The following is a 25,576-nucleotide window of genomic DNA, read 5'->3' as shown; positions in this document are numbered from 1 at the left end:
TCCCTCCACTGGCCCTTACCCACAAGTAATACTGCATGATGTTTTGTTCTCCTGCATATATTTTGATGCTTTGTGTCAGTTTAATTCCTCAGAAAAGAAGAGGTCAAGACAGGATTGGACATGCAAAATATTTATTGGAAGAACCATTTGTAAAGGATAGAAAGGGAGGGAGCAGCAGTAGTTGGGAAGAGCTTAGAAACCATGATGCAGGTCTGACGCTTGTGAAAGAGAGGAAAGAAGGATTGAGTAGGAAGAGCCTCATACTGCAATGAAGTTCTAAAGTCTTGGACAAGGTTGACGGGGAGTACCCAAGCAAAAGTTGCCCATTAAAAGAATCCCACAATGGGCAAAAAATGGACTGATACTAGTAACCCTGCTATGCCCAGTCTTTGTCTGAGAATTCCCTGGGGGGAAGCATGGCCTGATGGGAACACTGCAATGGATTCAAGGGTGTTGTAGCTAGAGTCTGTCATCAGTGATCTCCACAGCAGGTACTCTCATAGGAAGATCTGATTAGACTATTGCCATGGCTGCTACATGATCCTACTCATGTAGGATTTGCCCATGCTTCTCTCTGCCACTCTAACTGTCCTCCCCACTTTTGATTGGTTGAATCCTATCAATAATTTAAGCTCAGCCATCACTTCCTCCATGAAGCCTTCCCTGACACAGCCAAGCTGAGTCAGGAGCCCACTTGGAGCATACTTCTATCATAGCACTATTATGCTTATGAATCTGTTTCTACTACTTGAATATAAGCAACTTGAAGGCCAGGATTGGGTCCCATTTATCACAATATTCCCAACACATGACATTGTGCTCACTTAGCATTTGCTCCATGAATGAATGAGTAAATGAATAAATACCCAACCTCAGTTCCCTTATCCCTAATGCACAATATCTGCTTTAATCAAAGTGGTCCATTTATTGAGTCATAGAAGCATTATCTATGGTTGGTTTCCTTCATGTCTCTCCTCTTACCTAAAATGCTCTTCTTTGCTTTATCAAGTTGTGTTCATCCTGCAAGACCCCGCTTAGTTTAAACTCAGTTTCAGACCAGGCCTTCCACATCTATTTCCATCTGCTCTAATATCCCATTTCTCTAAATTCTCACTCTGCTTGACAGTCTGAATCACACACTTGATTATAAGTGTTCTTGCATTGCTCACTAATCATGTGGGGTGTTGAGCCTAGCTTGCCAATTAGATTGTAATGCCATAAGAGAAGGGTCTATGTTGTATACTTCCTTATCCCCCCCCACCCTTTAACATATAGCATAATGAAAAGTACTGATTACAAAATTTTAAACCTTTCAACTTTGAAGGGCTAAGTCAGTCTCTGTATACAGTTACCAGAGGAGTGGGAAGACTCTTTTCCTAGAAATTATATAAGTGGGCTGATCATCCTTGAGACTTGTTCAAGAGCCCTCTACTGCTAAGTGGTTCAATCAGAAATGTGAGGGACATAGAAAGGCTTAACTAGAATCCTAGAGGCCTAGTTGATTAAACCTGTTTTTCCCCACCAAAATTTATGACAAGAGTGACTTTTTCTTAATAAAAGATTCATTCGACTTACTCTGTTGCACTTATTCTACGTGAAGACAGCATTGTTTGATGTTCCCGTTATTTGATATGTCCCCAAGAATCTCTGATCCCAGTATCTACTATCTATTCAGTCACTTATTCGTTCAACATATATTTATTGAACATCTGAAGAGATAAGTCAGTCTAATGGCTTAGATTCTAGATGCTAGAGCAGGAATGCCTGGGTTCAAATCCTGGCTTTATCACTTTCTAGTTGTACGACTGCAAACAAAGTACTTACCATCTTTGTGCCATCTGTAAATGGGGATGATAAAAAGAGTACTTTCCCGATAGAATTGTTGTATTGAGTAATTAATATTATAAAGTACTGAGAACAGTGTTTGGCACACACTAAGTGCTATATAATTTTTTATAATTTTTAAAATTACAATTGTAATCATTACTGTATACCCAGTGCCTCTACTGCTACTTCTCCTTTCTTTCTTGCATTCAGTTTCTTCCATTCACTAAAATGTTCTGAGGGGGCATTTTCTCTAGAAGGCCCCACTCATAATCAGCATACATTACTGGGAACTTTGGTTATTCTATCAGATACACTACTTGACATCTTTGTTTTTTTCATGGGATGAGAAACAAAACAGGGAAATTTTAATGTGGGACCATTAAGTAAAAATAGGAAGAGCATTAGACTAGGAATAGGGAAACCTAGGTTATAGTACTTGCCCTGCCATTTTTCTCTTGTCCTTTGTGTGATATTGAACAACTCTTTTTAACCGTTCTAATTTTCCATTGACTCATCTTCAAAATTAGTTGGTTGGCCTAAAACAGTAGTTTTCAAATGTTTATTATTTATTTTATATCAGTGGAAACTGTTCTTCACATAAGTATTAGGTAGGAGTTCAAAATATAAACATGTAGTTGCTCCTTTGGTTAAAAAGAAGATGAGGCGCTTCCTGAGGCACCTCTTAGTTAAGCACTGGGCCACAGGCATTGAGACCACAGAATTTAATCAGTGTTGTGTTGGTAAATTAGTTCTCCTAGAACCAGTGAGCCCTGATTAGTAATTTTCCTACCATGGCCAACTCTCAAGGGTTAAAATTTGCCATACTTTTCTGTGTGCAACCACTCTTTAGGAGCAAAACCAGTCCATTAGCCCAGGTCAGTCAGTTACAATAGCTACCTAGCAAAGAGCAAGTCTCTGAGGGTTATGCTAGAGATAAGTAAGGTTTCAGAGAAAAATAAGGGCAACAGATAAGAATAAAAAGAAATAGAATGAGACACTTTCTGGAGAAGGAAGCTCAGGTAGGTATCATAAACACACCAAGGCATCATGAATTTCCAGGGTACTGGAGTGTGTTGGCAGTAGGGGAAGAAACATGGAAAGGGAAGAAGGAAAAGGAGTAGCAGACAAACTTGTTTCACAGTATCACCATTTTGCTTAGAAATGGCCTTTTTTAACCAGTGGAGGGAAATGGAATCAAGGGTATCCCACAAAAGATGCAACACTCACATGTTTTTCTACTTGAGTTTGGAATAATTTTTTATTTTCATTTGAATATATGTCTATATCTCAATAGAGAATTATATCTCAATAAAGCTGTTTTTTAAGTCTGTACACCAATGTTCACAGCTATATTATTTATAATAGCCAAAAAGTGGAAATAACCCAAATATCCATCAGCTGAAGAATGGATAAACAAAAATTGGTATATCTATACAATAAAATATTATGCAGCCATAAATATGGAATGAACTACTGATACATGCTACTACATAGATGAAGCTACCTCAGAAACATTATGGTAAGTGAAAGAAGCTAGACACAAAAAGCTGCATACTGTGATCCTATTTATGTGCAATGTCCAGAACAGGCAGATCTGTAGAGACACAAAATTGGTTGATAAAAAGTTGATAAAAAATTATTCCAAACTCAAGTAGAAAAACATGTGAGTGTTGCATCTTTTGTGGGATACCCTTGATTCTATTTCCCTCCACTGGTTAAAAAAGGCCACGGTGTGTGGGTAGGAGGGAATTGGGAGTGGCTATTAATAAGTATGGGGTTTCTTTTGGGGGATGATGGAAATGTTCTGATTAAACAGTGGAGATAGTTACACAATATTGTGAGTATATTAGAAATCACTGTATTTACACTTAAAAATGGTGTATTTTTATGTTAACTTATCTCAATTAAAAATTGCCCACAAAAGGCTATACAGGAGTAAATCCTGATGAATGGTGATCCTGGAAAAAAAAAAGACCACGTGGACAAGTTAGTCAAGAGGAGTTTTAAGGATAGAGTAGTCAAAATCATCCAAACAATTTCCCTTGTGCTGATTCCATTCTCACCAGGCGTCCTTTTTATTATAATTTGGCTTCTCATATACATTTCCTTTTGAAAGAAAATTTGCTGACCAGAGTTTTCCAGTCTTCTTGGCTGTTATATTTTTCCTGAAGAAAGAATAAATTGGATTGGGATTTTTGTTTGTTTTATAAACAATTTCTGGTCCTCCCTCTGAGGCAGATTGACTCTTCCTCCTCCTAATTTTAGTTCAGATGTGCAGGCTCATGACACTACACACAGAATTTGAGAGAAATTTTATTACTCAAGGGACACACCCCCACGGAAAGCAGGGGGGCCAAAATGGTCAGGACTGTCTTGAGACAGAAGCAGAGGGAGTGCGTTGGGCCTTTATAGTCTTTAGGCAGGGGACTGGGGAAAAGCACTCCCTCATTAGCTGTAGGTTTGCAAGTTTTAAATTTCCCACCTGCGCCCAAGGAGGAGTCAGGCTGGAGAGTTGCGAGTTAGAAATTTCCCGCGAGGGTGAAGGCGCCAGGACTGTAAATTTGCTAGTTTTAAGTTTGCTACTGACAACATGGAAGAGGGAGCTGGGCTTTCTTATCAGCCTGTCCAGAAGTGGGGAGCAATCTATGAATACTTTAAGATTTTGGAACTTTAAACTTTCCAAGTTTGTTATTTTGATCATTCTCTGTCTATCAGGGCCAGTAGCAAAGAGCAGTATAGGTGAGAAAGAAGAAACTAGCTCAAATAGAAGAATTGGTAGAGTTCAGTGGCTGATTGAACTTACATGTGTGTTAAGGAACTACTGAGGCAAGATTTTAAGTCTTGAGAGGAGGAACACTAGTGCCATAGACCTTGTGAGGAAAATTGGGAGAGAACATTTTCTATATTGTTTAGTACACATTGTTTAGAATGTTTGTGTAAGCAGTATCTTGCAAGTGTTTTTCTTGTAAATGTATTTTTTTCTTAACATTTTAATAACTATTACAGACGACTATATGACTGAGTTAGGAATAACAGAGATGCAACCAAAATCATATTTTTAAAAACAAATCTGGTAAAATTAACCAATTATTTAAAATAACCTGATTTTTATTCCTTTTACTCATCTGATTTATGTCTTCACCTGTTGGGTACAGTATTCTTTTTTTAATTGGTCCTTCTAGCCCTTACACACTGGGAGGACCCAGAATTCACGTTTCCATGTGCTCACATTTCATGTGTAGCCCTGATTTCGGGATTGCAACACGGGCTAGACAGTGGTCTGGCCGAGGAGATAGGCATCAGCCCAGACCCTCGCCCTGACCCGCGGAATGCGGCCCACAGCCCACCACCCGCAGGCAGAGCACCGCTGCCTTCGAGAATGTGTAAGGCCACGCACATGTCCGCGCCCGCCCTCCCTGGTCAGTTAGAAAAGAAACCCGGATGTTTGGGGGGCGGGGGAGAAGCTGGCGTCTACCCATGAGTCAGCGCGCGTAGTTATATACTTCTACCCTCTTCTGAGGTGCTTATTCCGCGCTGAGAGTCGCCCCAGGCTGTGGCTGTGGACGCCGCCTAATGTTTTCACGCTCCTCCCTTTCCTCCTCCTCTTTCTCCTCCTCCGAGTCCCAGTCAGGCCGACCTGCTCCGCTCGCGGTAAGTGTCCCCCGCCCCCGCCTGCGCCGCGCGGAAGCAGGCAGGGGCTCTCCCGCGAGGCTATGGCCACCGTACTCTGAGGGCAGCTGAGGTGGCCCGGCCGTGAGGACTGCAGGTCGAGGGTCTGGATGCTGGCGTGCGTTGCCAGGATGGCCCAGGGCGCGGGGGAGGGGACGGACTTGGCGGCGCGGTGGCGGGTGGGCCACCATCTTGCACCAGTCCGGCGGGGGGAGGCATCTCGGAAAGGTAGCTGCTTGGCGGCAGCGTTTGGCGGCCTGAGGGCCGGGGTCACTCGGTTGCCACTGCTGCCTCCTCACCTTCCGGGGCCTATGTGTCGGTCGGTCCCAGCCTGGTTTTGGCTTTTCTTTCTGGAGGCAACTCCCTTTGGTCTTTTGTATATATGATGCCGATGTTTGGCGAGACCCGCCCATCCCCACGGCTCTTCAGTCATGGGAATAGAGACCAGAGAGGGTTCCGAACTTTCTGGTCTCTTGGGCCCCTCCTTTCTGTCCTGATCCCCCCCCACCCAGGTTACTGGTCATTCAATGCTCACACCCTTGTTCTTGCCAAAGGGACTTCGCTCCTCCGTCATAGAAATCGTGCTCCATTCCGTTATTGTCTAGAGAAGAGCCCTGAGGAGAAACGTGGAGTTAGAGACACAGTTTTTTAACAGTGATCTTTGCAGGTTTTACTTAATGAGACGGAAAAAATTATCTCATTCTGAGGTTTTATCCTTCTCTAGACACGGAGGGAGTTCCTCTTAACTCATCCCAAGTTTTAATGCTTTTTTTAAAAAAGGAGAAATCAGAGCAGAAAATGTCAAGTGAACCAGCTTCTACAAGCACAGGAGGTCTACATCCAAGGAGTTCTCTTTGTTTGCAAAGATTTTTTAATCTGTGAACTTAAATTTTGCTTTTATTATTTTCAGGTTTGAACTGTGATTTTTTAATGCCTTTTAGTGCCATTAAACATAAAATTAAAACCAAGAAGTAGAGTTTTAACTACAGAGGTCTGGTCTTAGCATTTGTGATGTGTCTTGCTTTGGGGGGTTACAGTGAAAACTCAAACTGTCTCCTTAAGCAGAAGCTTTACTAAGCCTATGAAGACACTGGGTTGCTTATAAAATTAAGGCTGTGTGCCCTTGATGTTTTAACATTTGTACAAGTCCCACTGCAGTTGTATCTTGCATTTGTATATTTCATGGCTATCACCTCTTTTGAGATGGGCTGTGGGGTGTTGATAGAACTGTTTAGAAGGTGAGGAAACAACCTCAAGGAGGAGACTTTACCGAGGTCATGTGGCTAGGAGTGATAGAACCAATTCTCGAACCTAGGTCTTCTGACTCCTCACCCAGTGCTTAATTCACTATATTGTGATCCATTTTTTATGAGAGTGAGGTGGTCAAGGAGAATAAGCATGGAGACTCACCTAAAATATATAAGTAACACTTTTCAATTCTCTTTTCCTTTATATTTAAAATATTTAAGACTTCATATCAACACAACATTGTAAATCAACTATACTTCAGTAAAATATTTTTTAAAGACTTCATATCTTTTCAACTTTTTTAGTATTTAAATAATATTGTTATTATTTCCAAGCATGTTGAAAAGTTGAAAAAAGTTCTACGTTGAAGGGATCCAAATTTCAGCTTCTTCTCTTCAACCCCTTTTCCCCAGTTAAGTTTTCTAGTCCAATCTGATTTTTTCAGCCCAGGGTTTTACTTCTCAGCATCAGCTTTCTTAGTGGAAGAGGAGAGTAAGGGGAAAGGATATATAATTCTGTACCTCCTCTTCTATCCAATTTGTTTTCTTTATTCAAGAGGACATTTAGATCCATACCGAAATTTTTCTGTCGTTCTTGTTATACCAGTTGGACAGGGGCAATACCTAAATGAATAGCAATTTTTGTGAATAGAAAGTAACCCATAGTTTTAGTGACAGATAGGGTATTGGAAATTTATATTGAAAATGTATTTTATTTCAAAAGTGACTTTTCAAAGATCAGAAATATTTGACATATTCACTAATTAAATACGTAGCCCTGAATATTTTTTCTTCTTGCTTCAGAGAAGGACTTAAAATATATATGATTTTCAGTCAGGTTGTTTTAAATAATGACCCCAGAAGACTTGTTTTACTCAGTAATTTGTATCAAACATGTGTCTAGACTTTTGAAATTCATTCATTGCAAAGCAGTTTTCTTTTAAGGAGTGTTTTAAATAATAGTATATCAGGAAAAGTAGTCATCCCTATGTACCATCTGGGTCCAATGGACAATTTTTATTTCATCTTTTATAAGTCATTTTAGAAATAATTTACATAAGAATAAAGAAATAGTGAAACCAGTTTTATTAGGTATTTAATAAGTGTTTAGACATGGTGTACGTCTTTGTATATACTTAGAAGAACAAAAGATACATTCCAGAAGCTGGTAAAAGAATCCACTTGCGCGGGCCTCTCACTGTTTTTTTTGGTTTTTTTTTTTTTTGCGCGGGCCTCTTACTGTTGTGGCCTCTCCCGTTGCGGAGCACAGGCTCCGGACACGCAGGCCCAGCGGCCATGGCTCACGGGCCCAGCCGCTCCGTGGCATGTGGGATCTTCCCGGACCAGGCACGGATCGGGCACGAGCCTGTGTCCCCTGCATCAGCAGGTGGACTCTCAACCACTGCGCCACCAGGGAAGCCCTCCACTTGTCTTTTGTTAAGACAGATATTAAAGACATTTGCAAAAATGTAAATCATTGTCATTCTTCTCCTTAAATTTTTTGTTTTTGAAATTGGTTATTTTAATTAAAAAATATTTATATGGACATGTAATGGGATTATTATTACTTTAAGTAAATTAATATATATTAAATTTTTTCTCAGTTTCAATTTCTAATATGGTAAGTATCAATAGATATAATCCACATAAACAGAAGGCTCATTGGGGTTCTCAATAAGTTTTAAGAATGAAGAGTGGACCTGAGCCCAAAAAAGTTTGAGAACTGCTGATCTGGTGTTCTTTATTTGTGACAGTATTTAACAGTTCTATACATGAACTAGAATTTTGTTTCTTTTTAGTGCTTATATTCATCAACTTGTATGATTTTCAGTAAAGAAGGAAAAGTTGAGCAAAATAATGCAAAGTATTGTACAGTAATTTTTCATGTGCTTCATTTAACCTTCCAGTAGTGCTGCAAGGAAGGTATTACTGTTTTCATTTTACAGATAGAAAAACTAAGTTCAAAGAGGCCAGTTAAATATCCTATAGGTTTGGCAACCAGAAAGTGGTAGACTTCAAATTCCCACTCAGTCATTCAGCCCCTATGTCCAGTATTCCCATAATTGTGCTCCATATTTTTACTTGATATTTTCCCAGTGGATCAGTTTTACTTCTCTAAAATGTGAATTAATTAAGAATATATACTCCCTGAAGTTACTTTAGGAATTAATGATTATAGAATATCTTATGAAAGGGACTTCCCTGGTGGCACAGTGGTTAAGACTCTGTGCTCCCAATGCAGGGGGCCTGGTTCGACCCCTGGTCAGGAAACTAGATCCCACCTGCATGCTGCAACTAAGAGTTCACGTGCTGCAACTAAAGAGCCCACCTGCCGCAACTAAGAGATGGTGCAACCAAATAAATAAATAATTTTTTTAAAGAATAGCTTAGGAAACTTATTAAAACATTTATTATATAGTTCGTCTTTGAAAGGCCAATTATGCATTTGTCTTTTCTCCAGGTTATATCTTTTACATATCAATTACAATAAAAACATCTTATAGATAAAATCTTTACCCTGAATATGATCTAAAAATTACTTTGCAGAAAGTAAATTTTATTAGGGGGTGGTCCATCCCAAGAGCTAATTTTAAAATGTTTTAAAATATAGACAATCTTTGCAAAGTATTATGCTAATGAATTTTAAACCTTAGCGTCAACTAGCTATTTTCTACATATAGATGAAGTATGAAAGTCAACAGACAAAAGTTGAGAACTTAAATTAGGGGGGAAATAGTAGAGTTATTAAAAATCTGCCCAAAATGTACCTGGACTTCGTGTGTTCAGGCTTTCAAAAAAATAAATCATTTCCACAATATAAAAGCTTCTTGGACAAAGAAAAGATGATGAGTCTATATTTTCCTTCTAAATTATATGTGATTTATTCCCAAAACCTGGTTTGAGAGTTTGAATTGTTTAGGTGCCAGTGAAATTGTCTAAGAAACAAAGGTATAATCCAGTGTTTCTTGGATTTGAGTACGGTACCAATTAATTCCTATTATAAGGAAAACATTTTCACAGACACCCTCTTACTTAAAATGTTTAAATATTATTCGAGTTCTTGTACAATCATAAAACAAAATAATCAAAACTGCAAAATCAATGCCATTCGAATCAACTTTAATACATTGAATAATGTATTTTGGTGAAACAAAGTCACTGACTACTTTTTTGAGTTTTTCATATCCATGATTCATATCTGTCTAAACAGTAGCAAGATTTTTCTGTTTAAACGTTTTCAATACCTTCATTTCTCTAGCTAACCATAAATACTGTCATTTTCCTTGCATTTAGTATAAATGCATCATTTAGATATTCCCTCCCTCTGTTCTTTTATTATTAGCCAGCAGCAGTAAAAGTGATAGTACTTGATGACAATGCAGTAGTAAATACAGACAAAAAAATGAGTACTGGTATGATCCAACAGTTCCTCTTCTGAGTATTTATCCAGAGGAAACAAAAACACTAACTCAAAAAGATATCTGCACTCCCATGTTCATTGCAGCATTATTGTAATACAATGTTATAATATTATTGTAATAGCCAAGACATGGGAGAACCTAAGTGTCCATCTTTGGATGAACAAATAAAGAAAATGTGGAATACTATTCAGCCATAAAAAAGAAGGAAATCCTGCCATTTGCGACAACATGGATGGACCTTTAGGGCATTATGCTAAGCCAGACAAAGAAAGACAAATAACATATAATCTCACTGGTATGTGGAATCTTTAAACACACACACACACACACACACACACACCCCTCATAGATACAGAGAACAGATTGGTGGTTGGGGGAGGGGGGACAAAATTGGGTGAACGTGGTCAAAAGGTACAAGCTTCCAGTTGTAAGTCCTGGGGATGTAATACAGTGTGGTGACTACAGTTAATAAGACTATTGTATATTTGAAGGTTGCTAAGAGAGTAGAGCTTAAAAGTTCTCATCACAGGAAAAAAAATTGTAACTATATGTGGTGATGGATGTTAACTAGACTTACTGTGGTGATAATTTTGCATATGCACATATATCAAATCATTGTGTTGTACACCTGAAACTAATATAATGTATGTCAGTTATATCTCAGTTTTTAAAAATGTGAGTACTGAAATTATGTAACTGAGCTTCGTTTTAAAGTAGTCATTCAGATGATCCTTGGAGTATGCTTATGTTAATATTTTAGATAGCAAAACAATGTATTGTTTTAGAGCTTTCTTGTACCATCTGGAATATAAGTATTTTCCCAGAGGTCTGTTAGTTTCAAAAATGTTGGGGTAATTTGTTGGAAAGTGTATTATTAATCTTGAATTGAATGTAAGTACCAGAAACTTAACTCAAAGTAGTTGACCAGAAATGAACAATTATTCCCTCTCTTAACTGAAAAGTTCTAGTAGGTACTTTGCCTCCAAGCATGGCTTAGGTGTTTAAATGGTAGCAAAAGAACTTGAATGTCTCCCTGTCCTACCCTCTTTTTCTCTACTCCATAATCTTATGGTTTTGCTATTCTCTTTGTTGGCGTCTTTCTTAGGTAGTCTTTCTCCACATAGGGACTTCCATCACCACCAGGCTTATATCCTACCAGCTTATTATATGCTTAACAGCTTTATTGAGCTATAATTCACATAACATACAATTCACCCATTCAATGTACAATTCAGTGATTTTAGTACATTCACAGTGTTGTGCACCCATCACCACAATCAATTTTAAAACATTTTCGGACTTCCCTGGTGGTGCAGTGGCTAAGAATCTGCCTGCCAATGCAGGGGACACAGGTTCGAGCCCTGGTCCGGGAAGATCCCACATGCCACGGAGCAGCTAAGCCTGTGCACCACAGCTACTGAGCCTGTGCTCTAGAGCCCATGAGCCACAACTACTGAAAGCCCAAGCGCCTAGAGCCCGAGCTCTGCAGCAAGAGAAGCCACCGCAGTGAGAAGCCTGCACACCACAACAAAGAGTAGCCCCCACTCACCGCAACTAGAGAAAGCCCATGTGCAGCCATAAATAAATAAATAAATTTATTTTTTAAAAAAAACAAAAAAACATTTTTTTAATCACCCCATAAAGAAACCCCATACCCATTAGAAGTCACTCCTTATTTTCCCCCCAACCCTCCCAGCCCTAAGCAGCCACTACTCTATTTTCTGCCTTTATGGATATGCCATTTCTGGACATTTCCTATAAATGAAATCATACAATATGTGGTCTTTTTGACTGGTTTCTTTCATTTAGTATAATGTTCTCAAGGTCGGTCCATCCATCCATTTGGTAGTATATATCAGTACTTCATTCCTTTCTATGACAATATTATTCCATTGTATAGCTATATCACATTTTGTTTCTCCATTAATCAGGCATTTGGGTTGTTTACTTTTTTTTTTTTTTTTTTGCGGTATGCGGGCCTCTCACTGCTGTGGCCTCTCCTGTTGCAGAGCACAGGCTCTGGACGCGCAGGCTCAGCAGCCATGGCTCACAGCCCCAGCCGCTCCGCGGCATGTGGGATCTTCCCAGACCGGGGCACGAACCCGTGTCCCCTGCATCGGCAGGCGGACTCTCAACCACTGCGCTACCAGGGAAGCCCTGGGTTGTTTACTTTTTGCTATTATCAATAATACTTCTATGAACTTTCATCTACAAGTTTTTGTGTACACATACGTGTTCAATTCTCTCTTGCTAGGAGTGGAATTGCTGGGTCATATGGTAACTTTAAGTTTGCGAGGAATTGCCAAAGTGTTTTCCACAGTGTCTGCACCATTTTATACTCCTACCAGCAGTGTATGTGGGTTCCAATTTCTCCGTATCCTTGCCAGCACTTGTTATTGTTTGTCTTTTTGGTTATAACCATCCTAGTGGGTGTGAAATTGTATCTATTACTTTTTAAAATATTTTATTTTGTGGTAAAATACACATAACATACAATTTACTATTGTAACTATTTTAATCCACTAATGTTTTTTTTAATTTTTGTAGAATTAACTCTTAAAAGATAGTTGAATTTTAGATGTATAAAAGCTGAAATAAAATATATGTATGTAAATTATAATTATTTATACATGCAGTCTCCAAAAACTGAATGGGTTGTGCTGGAGGAGGTCTTTCATTAGTCAGTTACTTGGAATTAGTCAGTTACTTGTCAGTAGCTGAGGTGGAGAGTTCTTTTCCGCTTATTTTGGTGCCAACTCTGAGTTGCAGAACCTAGAGACCCTTTGGAGTTGCCCTTACAGGGATTCTAAGCTACTTCTTGCATATTTTGCTAGATATTCCATTTCTCTAACAGATGATTTAATGTCCCATGGAATTCCTTGCCTTGCCACCAAAACTGTTAGTTTTGGGGGGGCTCAACTACCTTATTGGATAGCACAGCTTTAGACTGAAGTTATGGATCTAATGGCATCTGAGAGTGTTTATGAATGTACCAACTGAGGCTCCTTGGTGGCTGCTATCAGCCTCAAAAGGTACTGCTGTAGTCATGGGCAGTGGATATGACTTGTTTATATAGACTACTCGTACATTTAGTACCAATTTAGGGTATTTGTACCAATAGATATTGTATATGATCATTTAATAAAAGGATTCTATATGAGTCTCAAATGCTGTACAGTTGTGACTTAAAAAATGTTCTATATTCTTCGTAGCAGTAGGTCCTTAATGCTGAGCAAGAATTGTTGTGTATTTATCTACTTGACATATGCATTACCTTAATTCTCGTTTAGGGACAAGCAATAACTATTCAGATAATTAAGTTCAGAGGTTTTAATTAGCCAAACCTCAGAAATAGGGGAATTTACTTAAGTACAGAATTCACTAGATTCTTGTAATAGTAATTCAAACATTTATACCAGTAAGTTCTTCTGGAGTTAAAGTCATTTTTTTCCTTTGACCTAATTCAGTCTAAATGATTTGGAATTGGAAAAAGCAAGAAAGCTTGCTTTTGCTACTCTGAGGATTATGACAAATGTGGAAACTCGGTTAACTCTATTTATCTTAATACTTTAGAGTATTGATGTTTAAGTTTTAACTTTTTAAAATAGCTGAAATAGTTTTTTAAGCATGTTTATCTTGTATGTAAAAAAATGCGTATGTGCATGAGAATTCAGAACAGAAATTCCTGTTTTAAAGAAAGCAATTTAAATGTTTTTCTGAAAATGTTTAATGTTACAGCTTTTTAAAAAGCCCAAAGAAACGTAGACATTAGATTGTAAACTTCTGAAGGCAAGGACTATGATTTATTCATCTTAATTTTTTCCCTAGAACTGAGCACATTACATTGAGTACAGAGGCAATGAGTAATTATTTTTAATGAGTTAATCTATGATAAAGTGTATCCAACTAATTTTCTGTTCCTTTCAGTTAGCGTTGATAAGAAACAAAACCTAAAAATTTCTTTGAATGTGTTTTTTTATAATATTAATTTATTTCTGAAATGTAAAGAGCAACAGTTAAAGGTCAATGTTACTTAGCATTTCAAAATTCAGATTTACTAAGGCATGTATTACAGGGTGATTACTCATTTACAGAAGGGTGTCTTTCAAAAATTATTTGTAGTTTAATAGTTTCAGATTTCTTCAAATAATAAATGCTTATTACATTCAGCATTTTATTTACAAAATTTGCATTCATTCAGGAATGAACCAATTATGGAAAGTGAGTAGCATGTGTATATCAAACTCAAAAGGTAAACTTTTTGTAGAGAAAAATATTTAATGTGTGTACATTTAATTTAATAAATCCACCCTAATAGTAAGTATCTTTATTTTATAGGGCAGAAAACTAAGAGCTACCTTGCTACCTTGTCTGGAGTCACATGGTGAGTTTCTGGAGATTGAAATTAGACCCAAGATTTCTGAATCCCAAGTATCATGTTTCAGTATATTTGGTGTTACTTAAAGTGACTCATAAAATTGATTGATGTCATGTGTTAATGCATAGGTGACTCTGCAACTTGATGGACAACGACAACCCTTTTCAACCAAAAAGTAAGTATTGCTGCTGCAAGTGATACTAGTGTACTTGGGTCTTGTACTGATAACCTTACTTCATGAGGAAAGGTGAGAGAGACAGAGGTGGGCACGTTAAAAAAACACACAAAAACACTTAAATTTATTAAAGTAATACCATAGTATAAAAGAAATACATACAATAAAAATGTCAGTAAAGTAGAAATGAAGTGTTTCTTCCTCATTTCCAGAGATAACTACTATTATTGGGTTGGTATACATAATCACAGACTTTTTTCTATGCATAGACAAAAAATAAATTATTTCTAAATAAGATCATACTATATATGCTATTATGTGCCCTTACAATTTTTTACTCAACCATCTATCTTGAATATATTGACAGTGTCGGTACCCAGTTAAAAAGAATGAGGAAGACCTATGTATCAACATGGCATTAGGACCATGGTATTAACGTAGATATAAATTTCTTTATTATCAGTATACATGGGTCTCTCATTTTTTTTAATTTGGCATTGCCTGACTTTGCCTAGTTCCTTAGCCCTTAGATTACCATATGTTAAGTGCATACTGCATATCCAGTAGACTACTGTGTGTAAAAGGAAATGTAAAGGAAGAAGAAAATATGTTCTTTACTCTCAAGGAGCTTACTTTGGAGTTAGACATGCACAGTTAAGACACATTAAGAAATAGCAGTTTGAGATTATATATAGTATATTCTGAGTTGCCTGGCATAGGCTGTCAGTGTAGTAAAAGGTGGAAGAAAAACAGGGTCTAATAGTTTATCGAGGAGTTACAATTGAACCAAGAGTTGGGAAGGAGTAGGGAATTAATATTTTGTTGAGTATTGCTTGAAGTTAGACACTTATATAGCTTTTCCCTAAATCTACATTACCACTTCTATTAGGTAGATATTACACCCATATTTTAGGTGAGGAAACAGATTCAAGTAATTTCTCCAGAGTTACATTAGAAATGGTGCAATGAAGATTTGAGCTATTCAATTTGATGTCAAGTCCATGCTCTTTCTACTATACTTGAATAATATGGACAGTATAAGGTAAGGAGGAAGGGTATTTTAGATGGAAAAAACAGTACAAATGAGGGCTCTGAGGGACACAATATGCAAATGCTAAACTATGAATTACACTCTTAATTATTTCACTTAGAGCATTCTGTATATATTTTTTTAAGTAAGGTTTAGAAAAGAGATAGGTTCTTAAAATTGGTTACATTTGGGAGGGTGGAAGATTTTTTTATTTTCTTTTATGGTAGGTGAACTACTAAGCATTAAACAACACTATGCTAAGAAATTATTTGTATAGAAGGGGAAACTACATTTTAAAAATTTGTTAGAAAATAGCACCAATTTATTAACGTGTTTCTTTTGTATGCCATCCCCAAATCATTATATTCACATAGTACCTTTTAATTTTGAGTCAAAAGTAGAAATGACATTGTTTTAATCTAGTAAAATTACCTTTAGAAATTATTTAATTTAAAAGATAAATTTTAGATATCATTGTCTAATAAAAAAAGGATATCATTGTCTAAGCCAGAACTCTAGAGCTATTATTTTGTTTTTTTATTTTTTCAAAGTTGTTAACCCCATCCACATCTTACTCCATATATCTAGTGCCACTTATATCCATCTTCATTGCTATTATTTTAATTTGGGTGCATTTTTAAAAATAATACATAGTTTAAAAAAGACAATCAGAAATTTATAGGTTGCATACCCACAGATTCTTGAAAAGTAAGAGAGCAAGCAAGAGAGAGGTGTGCGTGTGTTTTGGGCCTACGTACTCCCTATTTTTTCAAGGCATCCACTTTGAATAGTTTAGCTGTTTTTCTAATAATTAGTTACATATTTCTAAATTTTTGAAATATGTACTGCTGTCTCTTGAATCATCAGTTTTTGCCATTATCTAATGATTTTTCCATTAAGAAATAGGAGGATTTTAGTTTTCGTACACTTAACCACCACCCCCAAGCACCTCCCAATGTAGTTATATCTCAATTTTTGGTTAAATCATATTTGATGTTTTTATTGTGATGACTATAACAAATATTGTTTGCTGATGAGCATAGTATTGATACAATGGTAATAATATATTATGGATACATTTCCTTTTTCTTTTTTTTTTATATCCAGCAATTTAAATTTTTTGGTTTTTAAAATTTGATACATTTATTAAAATTTATAACCAAGTCTTCTCACACCCTTCTGTAGCCTCTTAAGTTGATTTTCTATATGGTAAAACTTGTCAGGTAATCTAACAATTTGATTGTTAGTGTGTGTGTGTGTGTGTGTGTGTGTGTGTGTGTGTGTGTGTGTGTGGTCTCCTAGAGACATTCCTCCTGGGAGTAATGGTCGTCTCTACTCTGGCTGGTTGCTCTCTAGACCTGTTGAACGGCTATTGTCCTGGGACTTCCCTTTGTCTTTGTATTGTGTTGAATGTCATGTTTTCTGCATTCTGTCTTCCTCCTTAAGTCTCATATTTTGATGGGGGTCTTCCTAAGATAGAAAGGGTGAATGGGAGGTAAATTTTGTGTGATGTTGCTGGTCTTTATTCTTTTTTCTTTTTAAAGGTTGCGTTTTTATTTATTTTATTCATTATTTATTTTTGGCTGTGTTGGGTCTTTGTTGCTGTGCATGGGCTTTCTCTAGTTACGGCGAGCGGGGGCTATGCTTCATTGCAGTGCGCTGGCTTCTCACTGTGGTGGCTTCTCTTATTGCGGAGCACAGGCTCTAGGCACACTGGCTTCAGTAGTTGTGGCACGCAGTCTCAGTAGTTGTGGTGCACGGGCTTATTTGCTCCGTGGCATGTGGGATCTTCCCGGACCAGGGCTCAAGCCTGTGTCCCTTGCATTGGCAGGCGGATTCTTAACCACTGCACCGCCAGGGAAGTCCCATGGATCTTTATTCTTGATGAAAGAATGTGTAACTTCATGCTTGACGAAAATCTTGGCTGGGTATAGAATTCTAAATTGAAAATTATTTTTACTAAGACTTTTGAAATCATTATTCCAACTTTCTTCTCTCTCTCTCTCTCTCTCAGACTTTAGGATATTCTCTTTATTTCCAGCATTCTGAAATTTCATGATTTGTCCATCTACTGTAGGTTTTTTTCTTGATCATTGTGCTAGGTGCTGGTGGATCCTTTCCATCTAGAGATTTATGTCCTTTAGAACTGGGAATTTTTCTTGTATTTTTCCTTTGATTATATCCCCTTTTTTCTCTGTTCTTTTCTGGGCCGTTATTACGTGAGTTGTACCTTTGAAATTGATTTTATAACAAACTTGTCTTCTCTATTTAGTATATGTATACTTTTTGACTTTTAGTTCCACTTACGGGCTGTTTACTCAATTTTGGCATTTTATTTTTCTTTACTGAATTTTGGCTATTTTATTTTTAATCTTTTTGCTTTGAGAATATTACTTTTTATAACATTCTTATCTCTTTAAAAATGCTAATTACAGTCTCTAATGTTTTCTCTTGTTCTCTGTATTATCTGTGCTTTCTTTAATATCTTTTGGTCCATTTTATTACTTTGGTCTTTCACATTGGAGATTTTAGTCCTATTTCTGGGGCTTATTGGGTGTCTATCCATATTTAAGAATGAGGCACTAAAATGCTTCCTGGTAGCTCTGTGTGATTGGTCAGCACTTGTAGGCTGGTGGTATCCACAGTATGTTCTTTACTTAGTTTCTTCAGGTGAGAAATGCATAATCTGCTCTGGGATGGAATAAACCTCACTTAATTATCCTATTTTCGTTCCAGCATTTCATCCCTGCCTTGTCCTGTGCCTGGTATCCCTGAATCTGGTTCAGTTTTTCTAGCATATCTCCCACCTGTTGCTTCTTATTCTCAGTTTATCTCCCTTTTGTTAATACAGAAGTTTGTGGGGGGTTTTCAGATAATAGGTACAATCCTTTCATGGATATAATCATATTCTAGTCATAAAACTGAAACTCACTTTGATTGGATTTGATTGTTCCTAACATTTATTAGCCACTGTAAATAACTACTGTCATCCATTATCTATCTAGCTAGATTAATTTTACTAGTTTAGATATTAGAGGTTGAGTTCCAAGTTTCATACCGCTGTTACCATTTACTGACAAATATCAGTTCAGTAATTGCTATCAGAATATTAAAGTACATCTTAAATATCATACTATGTATTGCAAAAAAACGTATTTAAAAAATAAAATTTGATTCTCTCTTTTTGAAAAATTAGATAATTCCAAAATGGCAGAACTGTTCATGGAATGTGAAGAAGAAGATCTGGAACCATGGCAGAAGAAAGTAGAAGGAATTGAGGATGAAGATGATGATGAGCTGATCTTTGTTGGAGAGATACAAAGTTCAAAACCAGCCATTTCAAGTAAGCATTCACTTTTAGTGAAGCAAAGTTTTATAAGATGTTGCTTCTAATGGAAAACCTGGGGCTGTCTTATATGTCCTTGTTACTCTATAAGGAGCTGGAGGTGAGAGAGAGAGAGCATAGAGGTCAATAAGAATTTGTGAGAATCAGAGGGAGAATGTGGTTGGGGACTTGAATAAGGAGATGTGAGAGGTAAAAATATCATATGAGAGAAAAGGAAAATGTTAACTAAATTACCTAAAGGTTAAGATTACCTAACAACATTGTAGGCCTTTTGAGATTAGAAATCATAATTTTATTGGAGCCAAGTAGCCTATTTACTTGTTTATTTGTTAATTTTTCTTTTTTTCCCTTAAGCCCAAATGTACCCGGAAAAGGAAGTGTTGGAATGCTTTGCTTAAAATATCAGACTACTAAATAAGTTTGTGTTAGTCTCTGATGGAGTTTCTTACACCCAGGCAAGTGCCTCATCAGAGTCATCTTGATTCATGGCTACAAAAATTAAAAGGTGCTGGTCTGTGTACCAACATGGCCATTAGCTTCTGGCCACACCCATCTTTCAGCAACTCCTGATTACTGTATATTCATGAAGAATATACAGTGGCCTGATCTTCAGCTGCTATATTGGGATGATGCAGGCAGTCAGCACACTTAATCCTTAATCCACACTTTCTAGGAGAATATGTCCAGTACCTTTGTGGATTTCTGGTAGAGTAATTAGACTTGACATTGTTATAATGTTAAAGTGAAGATATTAATGATGTCCAATCAGAAATGTGTAAAATGCAGAGGAACAACATACTGAGTTTCAGTGGAGAATGAGGAAACAGATTCTTTCTCATTATACTTACTTTTATTAAGCTAGGAGAATTTACCAAAGAATGTAGCCAGCATACCAGTGTTTTCTTACTTACTATGGCAGTGCATAATAGTGTAGTTTAGAGAAAAGTTTGTAACTTTCTGAAAGCCTAGTTCTTACTTCTCTTGACTCTGAACTTAGAATAGCACTTCTATTCAGTTTTATAAAAGGTAGAATAATTTAATTTAGTTTAATTCTCGGTATCACTTCCTGTGGCAAATTGAGAGATGCTAAGTGGAGTGCAACTTCAAAGAAGTAGGCATGTTGGCATATTTGCTGCCGATAGAGGAACAGAATATTCTCTTAATGTTCCCTAGTCACTGTGATTATTTTTATACTGAAATATCGCCATATTTCAATATTATTCAAATCATCTTATTGAAAGCATGACAGTTCACATTGGATTTATATCAGTTATAGATGACTAGTACTCAACTAGAATAATGTGTATTAGTATTTTTTTTAATATCCGTTTTTTAAAATTAATTTATTTATTTTTGACTGCATTGGGTCTTCATTGCTGCGTGTGGGCTTTCTCTAGTTGCAGCAAGCAGGGGCTACTCTTCATTGCGGTGTACAGGCTTCTCATTGCAGTGGCTTCTCTTGTTGTGCAGCACGGGCTCTAGGTGTGCGGGCTTCAGTAGTTGTGGCACACAGACTCAGTAGTTGTGGCTCATGGGCTCTAGAGTGCAGGTTCCATAGTTGTGGCGCACGGGCTTAGTTGCTCCGCGGCATGTGGGATCTTCCGGGACCAGGGCTCGAACCCTTATCCCCTGCATTGGCAGGCGGATTCTTAACCACTGCACCACCAAGAAAGTCCTGTATTAGTTTTAAGTGATTCTGTCAGAAAGAAAATTGACCCCAGTGAAATTTCTTTTCTAAATAACTCAGAATTTAAATGATTTTATTGATGTTTTATGTGTGAGCCATAAAATATTTTAGCATATGGAACATGAGCTAAATATTTAAAAAGAACCACTGTAAGAGGGGGGATAAAAACTTGTGTTTGATACACTGTAGTCACCAAAAAGTACTATAGGAATAGCTCTTTACTGGTTTGGGTAAATACTTACCTTGAATTTCTGAACAAAAACAATACCAGGTTGTTTGAATGAGCAGATTTTTCTCCTAGAAGACTTCTGTAGTGCTTAGTCAGAAACCCTACTTTTGTGTGACCCTTTACAAAATTATTTTATGAGATCTGGTTCTTTTCTACTAGGAGGGGAAAAAGGAAATTTTTTGATGTCTTATGGGATTTTTTGGTCTGCTTTGTATCTTCTCCTGATTAGCAGTTTTCTAAATTTTCATTTGATTTCTCAATAACCTAGAAGTTATGGGTTCACATGGGTATACGAGTGAGCAATATTAAACTGATACAGAAAGAAGGTCATGTCAGGCTCAAATTGACTTTTGGTGTAGTAGGTAGATATGAGATACTTTTGTAAACTCTAGATTCAATTTAGTCTGCAGTCTCTGATGGTATCCCTTTCAGAAGTCAAGAGTAACGGTACAGATAATCCATCAGCTTGCCCATAATGAAGCTTCCAGGCTTTTAGGGGTGTGAATGTGGCATGGAGATTGGGGAAGGGCTTGATTTCCAGTCACAATAACCCAGGTCTATATACAACCCTGTCACCATTAAGAGAAAAAAATATACTTCAACTATTGGTTATATATGGATATATTTTTGGAAAGTTTTTTCTATTATCTTAATATATATTTCATTCAAATAAAAATTTTTTAAATAAATATAATTTTTACAGATATTTTGAACAGAGGTACTCCCAGCTCATCTTCAAAGGAATTAAAGACAGTCAGTCAAGGTATAGTATTATTGTATTATTTTAATTTTAAAGTGAAATATTTTGACAAAATTGGTTGTGTAGAGAAATATTCAATATTTTTGTAATTTTAAAATACAGGTGTTACTGATGTTTTCAAGCCTACAAGTGAATTCTACAAACACCCGACATCAGATCCAGTGGCTGCCTTGCCTAGACTTCATCCTGAATCTAAATCTTCACATAGCTCTGATACTGTTCAGAGCATGTCTAAACCTGTAAGTGTTTCTAAAACTACAGAATTAGATCAGGGACACAGTGGATATTATAATACCCAGTCAGAATTGTGGACTATCATAGTTAGTCACCATCCCAGTAGAAACATAATCACTATCAGAAAATGTCACCATCTTCAAAGTGAGAGAGTGACATGGACATATATACACTACCAAACGTAAAATAGATAGCTAGTGGGAAGCAGCCACATAGCACAGGGAGATCAGCTCGGTGCTTTGTGACCACCTAGAGGGGTGGGATAGGGAGGGTGGGAGGGAGGGAGATGCAAGAGGGAAGAGATATGGGGACATATGTATATGTATAACTGATTCACTTTGTTATAAAGCAGAAACTGGCACACCATTGTAAAGCAATTATACTCTAATAAAGATGTTAAAAAAAAAAGGAGCAAGGGAAAGTGGAAGGGCTATTACAAACAAGGAGTCTGTGATTGGGAGAATGGGATTAACACATATATACCATTTTTTTAACATCTTTATTAGAGTATAAAAAAAGAAAATGTCACCATCTTTATGATGGCTTAGCCAATACCCAAAATAATAGCTGCAGGAACTAACTATCCAACCTGTCAATAAATCAGGTAATATGCTTAAATTAAATAGGTGTAATATTGAAAACTATGCTATCGAAAGGTGAGTAAAAAAGTATAATCAGTAATGAAAATTGCATAATGGCAAAATTCTTAAGACAGTAAACTGAACCAGGCATTCTTTTTTTTTTTTTTTTTTGCGGTATACGGGCCTCTCACTGTTGTGGCCTTTCCCGTTGTGGGGTACAGGCTCTGGACGCGCAGGCTCAGCGGCCATGGCTCACGGGCCCAGCCGCTCCGCGGCACGTGGGATCTTCCCGGACCGGGGCATGAACCCGTGTCCCCTGCATCGGCAAGCGGATTCTCAACCACTGCGCCACCAGGGAAGCCCTTAAACCAGGCATTCTTAATTGGGAAGATTTTTCCAAGGTCATTATTGCTGTTTATTTTGAAAACATACTTTCATAGTTTAGTTTTTAAAACTTTTAACAGAAATAATATATAATGGTAATATTTAACATTTGTTAGTCTGTCAACATGGGTAAGTCTTAGTTCTAGATGCTATATATAAATTAATCTCTTTTAATTCTTATGACTTTCTTATGAGGTAAGCGCAGTTATTTCCCCCATTTTATAGTTGAGGAAACTGAGGCTCAGAGAGTCTAAATGATTCACTCAAGGCCACACAGCTGGTAATGATGGATCTGGGATTTCAATCCAGGTTAGCCCAGAGTTTTTAAAATATGCACATACACACATCATACATACATTTAAGTATGTGCTTTTAAAAATAGAAGCATTGCCTTGGAGCAGTGGTGTATTTCACAGACCATTGGGGTTCCCTGAGACTCTCAGTAGTCTGTGAGGTCAAAACCATTGTCATACTAACACTAAGACATTTGCCCTTTTCACTCTGTTAACATTTGCACTAGTGGTACAAAGGCAATGGAGGGTGAAACTGCTGGTGCCTTAATATGAGTCAAGGCAGTGCCACCCAACCCTACTAGTAGTTTTTGTATCGGTGGCCACCAAGCACTCACAGTAGAAAAATTTCACTTTCACTTAAGAATATTCTTGAGGAAATAATAAATTGTTTCTAATTTTATTAACTTTCAACCCTTGAATACACTTCTTTTTAAATATTCTGTGTGACGAAATGGGTAGTATGCATCATAAAGCATTTCTCTATCTGCAGTATAGAGTTTTTCTTGAGGAAAAGCACTTGTGAGATTGAATTGCAAGCTGAACTAGCTGTTTTTTTTTAAATAGAGTGCCATTCTTACTTGATGACTGATAAAGCACCATGGAGTAATTATTTATTGCTGCTTAACAATAGTACCACAAACTTAGAAGCTTAAAGCAATATATACTTACTATTTCATGGTTTCTATGAGTCTGGAGTCAGGGTATGGCTTAACTGGGTCCTCTGCTGGGCCAGGCTGCAATCAAGGTGTCAGGCAGAGCTGCAGTATCAGTTAATACTGCTCCCAAGCTCACATTGTTGTTGGCAGTATCCAGTTCTTTGTGGGTTGTCAGACTGAAGGTGTCAGTTCTTGTTGCTGTCAGCTGGAGACCGTCCTCAGTTCCTTGCTGTGTAGGCCTTCCTAACATGACTTGCTTGCTTCCTCAAAGCCAGCAAGGGAAAGATGGCCTATGTAACATAATCATGTACATCCCGTCACTTTTGCCATATTCTCTTGGTTAGAAGCAATCACAGGTCCCGCCCACACTCAAGGGGAGATTATACAAGTCTTAATATCAGGAGGAAGTTATGGGGGCCACCTTTAGAGTCTATCTGCCACACACAGTTTTTCAGTACTCAGAAATATACAAAGCATGCCTATCATGGAAGAAAACTGATACTATTCTTGCCAATGATAAAATTTGAGCTTTCCAGCAAAAAATTCAATTTTGGAAAACCTATATCTGTATTCCGAGATTATTATCAATCATAGCCCTGGACTAATGGTCCAAGAAACCTGGATTGAAAATGAGACTTGAATGCTGATTCTGTCTTTGTTCCTAAGTAGAGCATTTTCACAACCTCTGTGGGCCTCACTTTCTTCATTTCTAAAATGACAACCTTTACCCAGACCACTGGCTCTCAAACTTGGATTCTCTAAGTATCCACAGGCTGTTCTTAATGTTTTTATAAACTTAATAGGTGCACCTGATAATTGCAGGCTACAAGAAATGCAAAAATTATTTGATTTTAGCTGGAATCAGATTAACTCAGTGGTTTCCTCATACTGTAATAAGCTGTCTGGCATTTAGGAAAAACAAACCAGGGAATTCCCTGGCAGTCCAGTGGTTAGGACTCGGCGCTTTCACTGCAGTGGGCCTGGGTTCAATCCCTGGTCGGGGAACTAAGATCCCACAAGCCATGTGGTGAGGCCAAAAAAAAGGGGGGAAAAAAGGAAAAACAATAAAGGAAACATCATTATTTAAATACAGATAGATGAAAATCATTTCTATGTTGGACCCAGGGAAGAAGAATAATAAGGAGGAGGGATATCTTTCGTGTTAGAAAAGTTAGAAACTAGAGCTCATCCAAACTCAGAATTTTTTGTTTCTGTGGGCATGGTTGTTTCATCAAAGTTACTCAATCAGGTTCCCAATCCTAGAGAGTTTTTTAAAAATAGAGATTTTTGTCAGTTGGTCTTGGGTGAGACCTGGGCATAATAGATTAAAACAGAAAAATCTCCAGGTGATTCTGTTATGCAGCCACAGTTGAGGATGACATATATTCTCAAATGAATTGAGAATCCTATGTTAGGGAATTTTCTCTGAAATTCTTAAACTTTTTCATTCTCTTTAATTAACCTCAATAACTCTTTTCAGCAGGCAGGGACATTATTATTATTATCCATTTTAAAGTAAGTCTGATATAGCTTAAGGCACAGGCTTCGTAATAAGGCCGACCTTTGTTCTAATTCCAGCTTCATCATCAGTAACAAGCTGGGTTGTACTGGGAACCTTACTTAACCATACTTAACTTTAGCTTACCTGTTTATAAAAT

General features: G+C 37.3%; 1 protein-coding gene across 4 annotated transcripts in view; it reads left to right on the top strand.

Annotated features, from left to right (window-relative positions):
* Positions 1–25,576, top strand: part of ZNF280C (zinc finger protein 280C) — a 74,668-nt gene that overhangs the window by 14,758 nt on the left and 34,334 nt on the right. For 3 of the 4 annotated variants that reach the window (XM_079910862.1, XM_079910864.1, XM_079910865.1), the window contains 5 exons: positions 14,504–14,549; positions 14,672–14,718; positions 18,945–19,091; positions 21,714–21,773; positions 21,873–22,009. In XM_079910862.1, coding sequence (XP_079766988.1) covers positions 14,688–14,718; positions 18,945–19,091; positions 21,714–21,773; positions 21,873–22,009 — 375 coding nt within the window. In that variant the 5' untranslated portion in view covers positions 14,504–14,549; positions 14,672–14,687. Of the gene's footprint in view, positions 1–5,322; positions 5,479–14,503; positions 14,550–14,671; positions 14,719–18,944; positions 19,092–21,713; positions 21,774–21,872; positions 22,010–25,576 lie in introns of those variants that run through there. The other variant, XM_079910863.1, reaches the window with a different exon arrangement.

Source organism: Stenella coeruleoalba, assembly GCF_951394435.1.
Source record: "Stenella coeruleoalba genome assembly, chromosome: X".
Classification (NCBI taxonomy): Eukaryota; Metazoa; Chordata; class Mammalia; order Artiodactyla; family Delphinidae; genus Stenella; species Stenella coeruleoalba.
This window is presented reverse-complemented; position numbering and strand designations above follow the sequence as displayed.